Source organism: Narcine bancroftii, chromosome 5 (assembly GCF_036971445.1).
Source record: "Narcine bancroftii isolate sNarBan1 chromosome 5, sNarBan1.hap1, whole genome shotgun sequence".
NCBI classification, from domain to species: domain Eukaryota; kingdom Metazoa; phylum Chordata; class Chondrichthyes; order Torpediniformes; family Narcinidae; genus Narcine; species Narcine bancroftii.
In genome coordinates, this window is record NC_091473.1 from 85,857,186 (window position 1) to 85,871,396 (window position 14,211).

The following is a 14,211-nucleotide window of genomic DNA, read 5'->3' on the forward strand; positions in this document are numbered from 1 at the left end:
GCTGCTGTGTGCTGAGGTTCTACCTATCTCAGGTGATGTGATATCCCAGTCAGCTGGACTTTGGCACACGACCTATCATCATGGAAATGTTTTTCCAGACAAAACACCTTTGACCACAAGGCCATCACACAGTGGTTAGCCTGCAGTCACTGAGACAGGATTTGATGCGCACGGTGAGGTGGTTCCAGGAGCAGAGTGTCCAGGTTATCCAGCGGACTACCTCATCACTCGTGCTCACAAATAGGCACCGGGAGTAAAAACACAATCCTGGAGCAACCCAGCAGTGTCTTTTTTTTTATAGTAAAGATACTGTTTGATCTGCTGAGTTGCTCCAGCATTGTGTTTTTTGCTTCAACCATGGTGTCTGCAGATTTTTAATGTTTTACTTCCAACAAGCACCAGGACTTAGCCTGGTTAGTGGTGCAACGAACACTCCCAGTAAGATCATTCTTGTACAACCAGGACATCAGATGTTTTGTGATGGAGTGTCTACCTCATTGAAGAATGCAGAATCACTAAGAGTATGTGGAGAAAGATGTAAGAATCCTTGACATGGTTCATCCACAGGACTCTGATTTGTGGACTGTTCCTGAGAATGCTCGCAGAGTCATGTATCCAGAACTGCTGGAAGACCATCTACTCAGTGAAAGATGCACTTTGGTCTACACAACACATGTTGGGGTCTTTCAGCACATGCCGACTGGTACATTTCAGGCTGCAGGAGTACGTGCTGAGGAATGCACGGAGGCTTGGCGCAGCCAATGTGAGGGAGCTGTGGGAAAGACCACAGTTTACAGTCTTCAATTACTGGGCATTCAGGGGCTGAGACCAAGGAGAAACTCCTCAATCAATCATGGGAAGAATAACAAGAAGGTGCAATAGCAGTGGCAATGGTATTTATGGAAATTAATATGCAGTGATGGAAACTTATGGATATGAAACTAAGGATGGGAAGGGACTTTGAACAGTTTTCCTATTGTAAATAATTTATCATCAGTTTTTAGTTAAACATGCACTTCCCTGTTTTAGTCATCATCCAGTTCAAGGCTGTTTTTTTTTCAAGCTGTCCTTGGGCTAATTTTCAGAGAAATTCACATCCGTATTTCCTCGGCATTAGGAGAACTGAGAAGTTGGACACCCATGTGCTTTTTTTATGCACCTTGTTGGATAATTTCTTCTTGTGTAAAATGTCCTGACTGAGCAGTTGGTTACCCTGGTTTTCAAAACCTTACACAGTCAAATGTATATTGTTCTTAGTCAGCTGAATTGTCGTGTGAATGTGATTTTAGTCAAGCACTTCAGGGAGAGAGACATTTCAAAATTAACTGGTATGGAATTGTATGCTTGACGTACGATATTTAAGAAGATAACTGCCACATATTTTGAAAATATGTTTGTCCTTGTCATTGAAACTTAAGTTTTTTTTATTTATGAGAACTCTTTGATTGTCATCACCAAATTCTAAAAACATTTCTGAAGATTTTCATCAAATATATCTGCACTTGAAAATTAGGCATTATGATAGGGTAACTCAGCAAGTGATGAAATATCAGAATATCTTATTGGCTGATGTGATTTTTACTTTTATTGGCAAACCTTGGGGAAAATAAATGTGCTGGGGGGAAAACACGCATTCCATACTGAACTGTGAATTTGAACTTTTACCATTCTTTCCCTCAAGAAATTACAGCACGTGAACATGGTTCAAACAAGAAACTGGCTGCACAATCATGTGCACTGTCATTGGTCCGACAGCTTTACCACCTTGGGGTGTTTGAAGCTTTCACTGGACATACAAAAAAGAAAGAGACTGAAAAGGTAAGTAACAATGACTTTCACACTATGGTAACACAAATATTTAAAAATGCACCAGTTAAGAATTAGCAATGCATTTTTGTTTATAAAAACTTCCTTTTGTGGTGAATGGTTGGATTGCTTTGTAAAGTGTACCATGCTTTTTTCTAGAAATTAACCTAAAATGTCCATTAAATGAACCATGTAAAGATTTCCTTCCAAGATAACAATGTGTTTGTGATGACCAAGAAATTCACATCCAAGATTCTTCGTAAGGTGGAAGGAATAGACCTTTCATCTGTTCCTTAGATTTTCAGTTGTGTGGGAGAATAACTTCACTGTTTTCATCTCTCCCTTTTCAAAGTACAAAATCAATTCATGTTCCTGCTCTTGATCATTATTCATTTGCTCTGAGACAATGAGATGAGAAGAGAAAAAAGAAAAGCTTCTGAATTTGTCGAGACTCACCTAATTTCCCTTGCTATGTGAAGTGTCAGATCCAAGCAGTGAAAGAAAATAAAGTGCTGGAAATCAGAACCAAAAACAGAATGCTGGAAGTGTTTGACAGGCCAAGCCATATTTGGAAGGAGAGTCAGTTAAGGGATCATTTTATCAGGGCTAACAAAAAGTACTGGATGCAAAATGTTACTCTGTGTCCTTCCAACAATGCTGTCTGAGTTCCTTCAGGTTCCTAACCTTTTATCTGGGATCGTTGGGACTGGACACCTGCCATTATTCAGAATCTTCTGGATTTTGGAATCACTTTAAAATGGTGGTCCCTTTAAGCAAATGCGATGTTTTAAAATCGCACAAACTGGGGGTGCAGGGTGTTAAATGAATTTAGATAAATAAAGACCACAAAAGACCATAATATCACGAGTGTATTTTTTTTATTTTAAAGTAAAACCAAAATAAAACTGGCTCAAACAAACCTCAGCCCACCACCATCCATTGTCCCCAACCCCGCCTTGTGAGTGCCCTCTCTTACCTTCGGTGGAAAGGTGATTTTTGGCCCCGAGCACTCAGTGGGAGACAAACAGGTGGCAGTTGGCTCCATGCGGGATCAATGGCCACTTCCTTACCTATAATCCCCCTTGCAGCTGGAACCGCTCTGGCGCTGGCAAAGCAGTTCCAGCTGCATGGTGGATTATGGTGGATTATGGACAATGAAGACGGACATTGCTCCTGCATTGAGCCATTGCCACAAGCTCCAAGCTCTTGGCAGCACTCCACCCTTGCAATTGGGAGTTGGGGGGGTCGGGGAGCAACGGACAAACAAGGACAGATGGGTGGGCAATGGATGATGGACAGGATGGTCAGGAGTGGGGGGGGGTGGGTGACAGACAGCCGGGGGCAGCATGGCAGGGGCGTGAAGCGAGGTGGTCAGGCTTTTACATTAGTATTTTGTTGCAGACAGCTTGCAATTAAATTTAGATGGCAGGCTGGCAACAAAAATATCTAGGGCTGCCGCAGGAAAAATTCGGAACGAGAATTAGTTTCTAATTCTAGCCTGGAACTTTTTACACAGCCAGCATTGTGGGATTTTCTGAGAAATTCCCATTATGTAGCGGCAGTGTAAAAAGCATATTTGATGAGAAGATGTCATCTACCGATAAAGATGCTGGTGTTCTGAATAAAAGGCTGGGCACCTGTACTTATTTCTAGCCTTTTCTGTTTTTGTTCCAAATCTTAAGATTTTGAAGTAAATTTTACCAGCAGACCTTATAATCCTCATAGTTCTGTGACTGATATGTTACAAAACCTGTCTTTGATCCAGTCTGTTATGCCCAACCAATCATGATCATTTGAGTTCTGGCTCTTGGCAAAGCCTGAATTCTCTCAAAATGCATAGTGGAAAACTGTTGCAAACATGGTTTTGTTTTGTACTATAGTTTTTGGCCTAACATTTTTTATGTTTCTCCAGAATGTAATTTTGGTTTTGCTTTATTGTGCACTTATAACTGGTGAACAGATACTTAAATTAGTTTTGTTTATTCTTTAGATGGAACCATATGAGGTGAATATTGCAGGGGATTTGGAACGCCAGCTTGAATCTGTTGTTACTGAATTGGGATTGCAGCTGGCCCCACCAGTAAGTCTATACATAATTTAAACTTAATAGATACTTTGAATAAAACTCATCTCAAGAATCTAACCATATGGTTAGATTACATGTAGTCCCTGACTTACGACCGTAATTGGGACCAAGATGTTGGTCGTAATTCGGATTGGTTGTAAGTCGGGTTCACCCACCACGCACGATTAAATGAGACCGTAAAGACATTTTTTAAAAAGATTTGTAACAAATGAATCTTTAATGAAAAATGTAAACATTATATATACTTGATAGGTTAAATATCATCTCCATTTGTTGCAGAGATACAAAATGTTGTATAAAAAAATCTTTAAAACTATTAATAACCTAAAAAAAATTCCATTCTTGAAAATCGCCAGCTGAAATAGTTGGTTGAAATAAATAGATATTATAGGACTTGTAAATATAAATCCTGTAAGTCTGAAAAATTGTCTGAAATGATCCCAGATTTTCAATCTATGTGTCATTATTAAATTCTTTGCCAATTTTTGAATGGAGATAGGTAAAGTTGATCCCAATACTGCCCATAAGTAGGTATTTCTGAGGGATTTCAACTCCATCTCAATATAATTAGGATATTTATCTATCTTTTCAGATTGCAAGAATAGTAACACATTTCTTATATTTATAGTCAATAGTAAAAACAGAAATTAGGTAAGGCTAATCCCCCATTATTTCTAGTGTTCTGAAGATACCTTTTATTCAATCTAGGTTCTTGTTTTGCCATATATATGACAAGATAATTGATTCAAAATTGTCAAAAAAGGGCTTGGAAATAAATATCGGCAGTGATTCAAAGAGTTATAAAAATTTTGGTGGAATATTCATTTCAAATTAATACATCCAATCATAGTCAATAAAAGTGGTGACCATCTTGTAAGAATTGATTTGGTTTGGTTGACTAAAAGTGCAAATTTTCTTTTAAAAATATTTTTAAAATTCTTAGTTATGATAACCCTCAGTTTTTAAATTGTTCATTCACTATTTTGAATGGATATTTAGAATAAAGTTCCGGTTGCATCCTTCAGTGGTAATAATTCGATCTTATGAAGATTGATCTTATAACCAGGAAATCTGCTAAAATGAGAAAGTAATGACAGTATATTCAGAATGGATAACTCGGGATTGGAAATGAACAATAAAAGGTCATCCGCAGAAAGAAATAAGCTACGTTCAGTAGTTCCTCTAAACCACACGTCAAACTCTGGCCTGCGAGCCAAATTTGGCCCGCGATATAATTATATTTGGCCCGCAAGATCATATCAAAAATGTATTAGAGGTGGCCCGCTGGCCGCCGCGCCAGTATCGCGCATGCACAGTAACCGCTGTGTCCCAAGGTGAGAGAGAGAGAGAAAAATCCTGGTCCTTGAAAAGTAGTGGTGGGTGGTTTTATAAACACGCTGTCGTGTCCCTCCGTCCACCCCCCCCACCGCAGCGCGGCCTGGCCGGTGTGGGGAAGCCAAGGCCGCTTCCCAGCGCCCGGAACCCCAGTGGCACAGCGTTTCTTGGAGCTGCAGATGGAGTCGGGACGCCGGAGGGAAGATTGGGGCTCCCCGCCGGGCGATGGGGGCGCCGGCCGCCCTGCGCCTTCCCACCGGACTAGCGGCGGGTGCCCGGAGTACACGTGGAGAGCGAGGCTGGTCAGGCAGGCAGGGTGGAACCCCCCGCCAATCTCGGGAGTGGCTTGGGCTGGATCGGGATTAGCTGCGCTCACCTGCTCCTCCACCGCTGACCGGGATCCCAGCGCGGTCCTGAGCACGGAGACTGCGTTGGAAAGGTCCTGGGACACCGGCACGGAAAGAAGAGCAGGGTCCGTAGATCATTACAGATCAGAAACAGGCCCTTCGGCCCTTTGACTCTACCTCGTGAAAACCCAACACTGGAGAAACTCAGCGGGTTAAACCGTATCCTTTATCCAGCAGAAAGGTACCTGACAATGTTTGGCCCTTGATCCCCCTCATCAATGTATGAGCGAAAGTCTGTGGTTCTCGTAAAAACACCAGAAGGGAGAAACTCAGCAGGTCAAAGGGGGTCCGGGAGAAACTCAGCAGGTCAAAGGCGGATCCGGGAGAAACTCAGCAGGTCAAAGGGGGGTCCGAGAGAAACTCAGCAGGTCAAGGGGGAGTGGTCCGGGAGAAACTCAGAAGGTCAAGGGGAGGGGGTCCGGGAGAAACTCAGCAGGTCAAGGGGGGTCCGGGAGAAACTCAGCAGGTCAAGGGAGGTCCGGGAGAAACTCAGCAGGTCAAGGGGGGTCTGGGAGAAACTCAGCAGGTCAAGGGGGGTCCAGGAGAAACTCAGGGGGCCTGACCTCGCCAGGACTGTTGCCCACTCCCCCTCCCTGCCGCAGGCCGACCCGCGACTCACGGTGACGGGGCCGCTGATCCGCCGAGATGCCGCCCTGCAGCGAGAGCCGATGCCCCCGCACTGTCGTTGTCCAACCCGATCGCCCGCAAACCCCGCCCTCCCGCACACAGGCCTGAGTAAGGATTATGAACTTAATCTCAGGATAAAACGATCTTCCAATAGTTTCATGTCATAGTGATAAATATATTCCTGGTTAAAAATGGTCCTGCACCTGGATACAAGCTCATTAGGCATAAAACTTGAAAAGTGTGTAATCAAAGGATATCTGTACCAATGGAAAAAGGGCATGGCAAATAATCCTGCTAGAATTCATGCCCACAATCAGTCACCCATTTGATTGTTTCAGGAATCATGTTATTCTCCCACATTCTCAATAGCCCTCAGATTTTACTATTCGACAGCACACTAGCAACATTTAATAAATCCTCTATAGAGAAATATTATTTATTGAATATTTTATTTCTCATTTGTTAATGCTTCTGGAAAGAGTTTATCCAAAACTATTATTAAACATTTATTTTAATAAGAAAAAGTTTAACATTACATATGTTGAAAGAAGAGAAAACATGCAGATGTTGTTGAAAATTTTCAATAAATATTTAGTTCGGCCCTCGACTTAGTCCAAGTTTTTAATTTTGGCCCTCCGTGAATTTGAGTTTGACACCCCTGCTCTAAACAGATCAGTAAAATCAGGATCAATAACGAGTGGTTCCAGTACTAAGTCAAAAAGCAATGGGCTCAGGGGATAACCTTGTCTTATGCCTCAATGTAGTTTAAAAAGCTTGGATTGCTGGGAATTGGTACAAAATGAGGCCATTGGCAATGTATATACAAGTTTTAGCCAATATATAAAAGCTGGGCCAAAATTAAATTTTAACCGGGTGGAAAATATTCCCATTCTACTTTGTCGAATGCTTTATCAGCATCTAAGGATAAAGTACATTCATTGTTATGAGAAGGAGGTGTACATGATATTCAGTAATCTATGGATATTATAATAAGAATGTTAATTTCCAAGTTTATTATACCTGGTAAGACATTCTCCAATTGATATGCTAAAATTTTAGGTAAAATCATAACATCCACATTAATAAGGAGATTGGACTATAAGATGCACAATCCTCTGAGTCTTTGCCTTTTTTTAAGATAACTGAAATTGTTGCTTTGTAAAAAAGGGGTAATTTTCCTTTTTGGAAAAATTTGTTTAAAACGAAGTTTAAATGTGGGAGTAATTGTTTAGAAAAAGTTTTGTAAACTTAACTGGATTACTGTAATGAAAATACTGCTTTATGCAATTCTTCTTATGAGATTGGAGCTTGTAGACATTCTTTATTTTCCTGAGAAATTATCAGTATATTTAAATGGTCTAAAAATTTATTCATTATGTCATGCTCGTTATTAAATTCAGAGGAATATAAATCAGTATAGAAATCTTTAAGAATATTATTTGGATTGATCGGTAGTAGTGGTACCATCAGGGAGATGTATCTTATTAATTTGCTTATTAGCTGACACAACTTTCAATTGGTTAGCCAACAGTTTACTGGACTTCTCCCCATGAATATAAAAATTGGCCTTATTTCAGATACTTACTATCAAATTTCACATTTTGTTTGTTCTACTCATCCTGACCCAAATTTTATTGATGAACTATTTGTGTTACAATTTACTGATTCTGCGCTAAGCAGAGTTTATTCAATTCGAAATGCTACATCATGTACATTTCTCCAAAGTCAAACTTGCTAGAATTTATTCTGATATTTATTTACTTTGTGACAAATGTAAAATATTTAATGCCTCTTTGTTTCATATGTTTTGGACTTTACCTAATTTGCAAAAATATTGAACCAACATTTTTTAGAGCTTTTTCAACCATACTTAGGATCACTTTAAATCCATGTCTGGTAATTGCACTATTTGTTTTTTCTAAAATTATAGATATTATTTTAACTTCAAAGACCGATTATAGCATTCTTCACTTTATTAGTAGGAAGAGTAAATCTGTTAAAATGGAAAAATAAGTTCCCACCTACACATAATCAATGGTTATTAAATATTATGACCTTTTTAAATCTGGAGAAAATTAGGTATAATGTCATGAAAATCAAGATTTGTTTTGAAAGACTTTGGACCCATTTATAGCTCACTTCCATAATTTGACTAGTTAGATGTGATGATAAATGTCACTGCGTGTGCTTGTTTGGATGCCCTGAGACCGCTAGTTTGGATTTAACACTACTACAATATAAATTTTAACCTTGATTGCTGTGGGTTTGAATTTTTTTTTCCTTTACATTTTTTTATTTCTCAAGTATTTATTACCATTTATTGAATTTAGAATTAAGTAACATTGCTACTGTACCACATGTTTGTAAATCTGTAAAGGTATCATTACAATTGGTTTTCTGCTTTTTGTTTTTCCGATAAAACTCAATAAAAATAATTTTAAAAGAAGAATGTAAACATATACAGTACCTTCAATAAAGATGCTCCAAATCCCCATATGAACTTTAGTACATAATAAAGTCATTGGTCTCTGGCTTCAAGCTTCCGCGGGGTGTGGGGATCTCACGGCTGACACGAGGAGCGGGGACCTCAGGGCTGCCGCAGGGAGCAGGGACTAAAGTATGCAGTACTTTTAGTACAAAATATGTACTTGTTCTGTAGTTTTAATTTAAAAAATTCAGTCGTATGTGTGGGTGGACATAACTTGCATAGGTCGGAAGTCGACTATCTGTATAAAATTGAGTAAAATAATTTACATAATTACTATATCATTGTGTCAATTTCAGCTGCCATTGCTTAAAGCAATTATGTAACAAATTTGGATGTTGTTCACAATGGCTGCTATGCTCCTGATTTTACTCAGATCATTGGTGAAAGAGCAGAGCCACATTAAGAATGGGGTTATCTGAAGGATAAACTAACTATATGGGTAGAAGTGTAAAATAGATTGTTGGTAGATTTGAAAAAGAGTTACAGGAAGGAAGAGCTGATAACGATGAAGCAAAATTTTCACTTTAGAAGTTGATAGCATTTTAATGTGAATCATTTATAGAATTTGAAATTGTGTCCCACATGATCTGCCCACTTTCATTCCCTGCAGTTTACTCTGTTGCCTTGATTATTCTAAAATCAGGTCTATATTTAGGTTCAGTCATAGTCACTGATTTTTTTTTAAATTTAAGTAATTGATTCTTGGAGATATTTATGCCTTGAGACAGACATAATCACTTTGATGTCTACTTTATACAGATATTTCCCATCAGAGGAGTTGCCCCAAAGCAATCCATTTTGGAAATTCATGTGAATAATTTGTTTATTGGTGCATTCAAAAATTGTCATTATTGATGTGCAACTTTTATTCTGTAGCCCGAAGACCCTAACTCTCCAGTTTCACTCACTGTTGGAAAGCTTGCGCATTTTGAGCCATCAATTAGACAGAGCTTTGCAGGAGTCGTACCATGGTCACCTCCTCAAGTTAACTGGAACCCTTGGACCAGCAGCAATATTGATGAAGGTCCACTTGCATATGTAAGTGAATCATATGAATTGTAAGCATCTACAGTCTTCCAATAAATATCTTCACAATATATTGTCTTTTGCTTTTAAGCAAAACCATAATGAATCACTGAATGTTTAAAAAGGTAATAAAGTAAAACCCCTGTTATCAGGAATTCAAACAACCTGCAAAAAAAAATCACGGAAAGTTAATATGCAAAAAAATAAGGGTTTAAAATTGGCATGCTTCGCCGTTAGTTTGCCAATCACACAACACAATCTCAAGCAACCAGAATATTCATTTATCCGGCATCTACCAATCCCCCTAGGTGCCAGATCCCAGGAATTTTACTATATTATGATCTTGTCAGGTGAGTTCTAATAATTATTCTATACTCTAAAGATCATTTCTCTTCATTTAGGATGTTTAATGATTAGGAATGCCGTGGCATCAATATGTGACTTGTATTTTCCAATCAAAATTGGCATTTTTACTAAAGATTAAATGAAAATAATATCCCATGCATTATGATTCCCACAGTGACCAAAAAGGGAAATACAAAAAAATCCCTCTATTTTAAAATTTTGACTATACTGATTTGGTTACTTTAAATATACAGGTAGAATTTTATTTTTTATAAATTTAAATTTAGACATACATACAGTCCAGTAACAGGCCATTTAGGCCCATGAGTCTGTGCTGCCCAATTTATACCCGCTTAACCTAGAATTAACCTACACCCCTGCTATTGAGTGGTGGAGGGTAACTGAAGCCCCCAGGGAAAACAAATGCAGACATGGGAGAACGTACAAATGCCTTATAGACACTGCAGGATTCAAACCCCAGTCATAATCGCTAGCACTAAAAAGGCATTGCAGTTTGACCAGGCTGAACTAAGCACTCACAACCTGTCTTCCAAATGGGGGGTTTCCACAAGCTTGCCAGCTTGTCCTGTTCTAGTCTCAGGTGCTGCTGCTCTGACAGTAAAACTGCAAACTGAATTCTCTCTCCCTCTCTCTCAGAGAGAAAGCCTGTTTTACTCTCTCTGCTTGCAAAACCACATGACCCTCTGAGAACAGCAAGTTCCAGTCCAGACAACCTGCGGCTCCGATTAGTTCTTTCATCTGTTGCCTCTTTGTAAACAACAATCCATTAGTAAAGTCTCTTAGGCACTCTCCAAAGCTTTTGCAAATGTCCATGGCGCCGGCCTGTCTAGCATAAGCAGAGCTCCAGTATTTTAAATAAGATCTTTTAAAGTGTTTATATGTGACCTACAGTTTAAAAGAAATCTGCCCCAATATATCTCCCAAAAACATATCTATATACAATACAAACACAACATAATCTGTCACAATTAAAATACATCAATACAAATTCTGGTGGGGGGTGGGTTCAAAGACCCCTGCAGAAAAAAAACAATCAGAAAGGCTAATAACAAAGGATAAAAAGTTTAAAAAGACAAATTTTAAAACTCAAAACTAAACTGATAAAATATCGCATCCACCATGTCCCTCTTCCTTGATCACATTCATTTCTCTACTGGGACGAATTGCTACAGTACCTCTATTTCAAGGGGGGGGGGGGTGGCTTATCAATCTGAGCCAATATATTTCAAGTAATGTTGCCCCAACTTAATGAATGTATCCTGTTTCTTCCTTAGATTGCATGTGATTTTTTTCTAGGGGAATGCAACTCTGCCTTTCCATATTCCATCGTTTGGTAGTTAATTAGGAGTTGGACTTTCACGAAGCTGCTTTTTACCTCTTGGGTGCCACTATGGTGACCTTCACGAATTAAATTTGGACAGTCTAAAACTCGCATTCCCTATGTCTCCCAGAAGGTATACTTCTTGATCCTGTGGAAAATCCATTTTGTAATTTTTTTCAAGAATTACCCCCCCCCCCCCCCCCCCCCCCGCTTCCCCAGGCCAAGACGTGCTTGAGACAGACAAACAACTGAAAAGGCTAAGACCAACAATTCAAGAAAATGAATGCAATATCCCCAAATAATTACTTCTTCCTAAAAAAACGTAGTAGGGTCCTTCCCTTTAATCCCCTCTTTTACCCCTATAATTTTTATATTGTTTCTCCTGCTCAAATTTTCTCATGTATCTAGTTTATCCCATATTTTTTCCCGAATCTCCTCAAACACCTAACAAAGAATAGCCACTGGCGAACCTTCTTTGTTATTGCATTGACATTGAGGCTCCAGGAAAGGTCTCGGAGCTGTTGACACCAGGAATTTGAAGACCTGGACCCTCTCCACTACAGAGCCCTCGATGACGACTGGATCGTGTCTTAACATGAAGAAGTTTGTGAATAAAGGGTTAATGTAAAAGGTTTATTAAACCACATTCACAACTTCCGCAGATTTTCTTGTTTAACTCTTTTCAAATGAATATTTCTTTTGTTATTTTACAGACATAATCAAATGCTGCAATGTAACTTGTGTTTTTTAATATATTTATATATATATATAGGCAAAGCCAGAACAAATCAGCATGGATTTAAAGAATGAGCTACAGTATCAGATGCAGAATGACACCAGTTTGCAAAAAGTATGTCATGTTATTTTTTTTTAATTGATGACTTGCTTCATCAACTTGTGTTTTTTTTTAAATTTTAAACAGTCATTGAATCATTTTGTAGTTTTCAGTGTTCTAACATGTTGGTATATAGCATTAATTTTAGAACTCTTGGATTTTATTCAGAGTTGTGACATCTCTGAATTTTTGCACTTAATGGAAAGTTGTGGTGTCGTATTGTCAGAAGTGTGGGCTTCATCAATTTATGAAATTTGTTATTTACTCCACAGTCAACACTAGTCCCAGATTATAATCATATTTACCACATGAAATTCTTATGCCTATATGTTCAATGAACTATTTCCTTCACCAACTAAACACAGCTGCTTGATACATTGTACTGCTACTATTAATTCATCTTTCTTTCACTATAATTGGCTAGAGGATGTGGCAAGGTAAATTATTTTCTCCTTGGAACATAGAACATTATGCCACACTATAGGCTGTTCGGCCCTCGATGTTGTTCCAACCCATTAAAAAAAATCTAAATCCGCCCTACCCCATAACCCTCTTTTTCTTCCATCCATGTGCCTGTCTAAGAGTCCATTAAATTCTCCCAATTGTTCAGCTTCCACCACCATCCCTGGCAAGGCATTCCAGACACCCACAACTTTGTTTAAAAAACATAAACAACAACAATAACACAGCTTACCTCTAATGTCTCCCTCAAAACCTCCCTCTCTTCACATTGTACATATGTCCTCTGGTGTTTGTTATTCCTATCCTGGGAAAAAGGCACTGACTGTCCACAAGATTATACCTCACATAATCTTGTAAACCTTTCAAGTCTCGTCTCATCCTTCCATGGTCCAAAGAGAAAAGGCCCAGCTCTGCTAACCTTGCCTCATAAGATTTATTTTCCAATCCAGGTAACATCTCAATAAATCTCCTCTGCACCCTCTCCATAGCTTTCACATCCTTCCTACAAAAAGGTGACCAGAACTTAACACAATACTCTAAATGTGGTCTCACCAGAGATTTGTAGAGGTGCAACATGACTCTAAACTAGAATCAAATCCACTCTTAATCTTACAAACAATGGAAATTTCCATCATTAATTGTCCTACAAAAGAAATTCATTTATTTTGAGTGCACATGGGTGTAATCAGTGTTGCAAAATGACTTAAATCTTTTTAGAGATGTTTCATTTATTTTGAAACCCTTTACCAATTATATCAAAACAAAAGGAGATCACTTGGCATTGACCTCAGCACCAAATTCAGATAACATTTGTTGAGAGTCCATTTGAACTTGCAAAGTTTTCCTCTTGCATCAGATGACTGGTATTGGACAAGGACAGAAGGTGCCTGCACTGTCACCACTTGCAGACGTTTTCCAAGTCAGTCGTGATCCTGAGTTGGAAGTATAATATGCATTGCTGATTATGAATTCTGGAGCTCCATTAGCATCTTATCAAATGCCAAGAGTTTCATCACGGTGGTTCTTGGAGGTGGTATTTAGGGATGCGCAACAGATACTGAATTGGCTAATAATATCCATGTTCTGTAAAATCAGTCAGTTTTGTTGAATAGCAGATCATTAATATCTCCTGTCTATCTCTAGTCATCCACTCTCTTTCCAGGAATTAAATTTGTGTTTACATTGTTTTCAAAATAACTATAAAATTAAATTTTAATGGAATGTTTGGATCTCTACAAACTATTGCATCCTCATAGAAAATTTTGCAGGCCACCAAATTAGCACAAGACAATGATCTGAAATTTGCAGACTATGGCAAAATATCACTGCTTGGCATGACCATGAAAAAGTTCTCTCCAAAGATTTGTGATCTCAGTGAAATAGATTTCTATTTTTCTAAAGTTTGTTGATGCAGTGTAGCAGTTAATGGGAGACAGCAATGATTAACCATTG

The 14,211-nt window shown here is 38.7% G+C and overlaps 1 protein-coding gene across 4 annotated transcripts in view; it reads left to right on the forward strand.

Annotated features, from left to right (window-relative positions):
- The window catches only part of dhx9 (DEAH (Asp-Glu-Ala-His) box helicase 9), a 134,513-nt gene that overhangs the window by 50,879 nt on the left and 69,423 nt on the right, over positions 1 to 14,211 (forward strand). For all 4 annotated transcript variants that reach the window (XM_069938191.1, XM_069938193.1, XM_069938192.1 and 1 more), the window contains 4 exons: positions 1,682 to 1,818; positions 3,797 to 3,886; positions 9,626 to 9,787; positions 12,235 to 12,312. In XM_069938191.1, the coding sequence (XP_069794292.1) occupies positions 1,682 to 1,818; positions 3,797 to 3,886; positions 9,626 to 9,787; positions 12,235 to 12,312 (467 nt within the window). The remainder of the gene's footprint in view (positions 1 to 1,681; positions 1,819 to 3,796; positions 3,887 to 9,625; positions 9,788 to 12,234; positions 12,313 to 14,211) is intronic.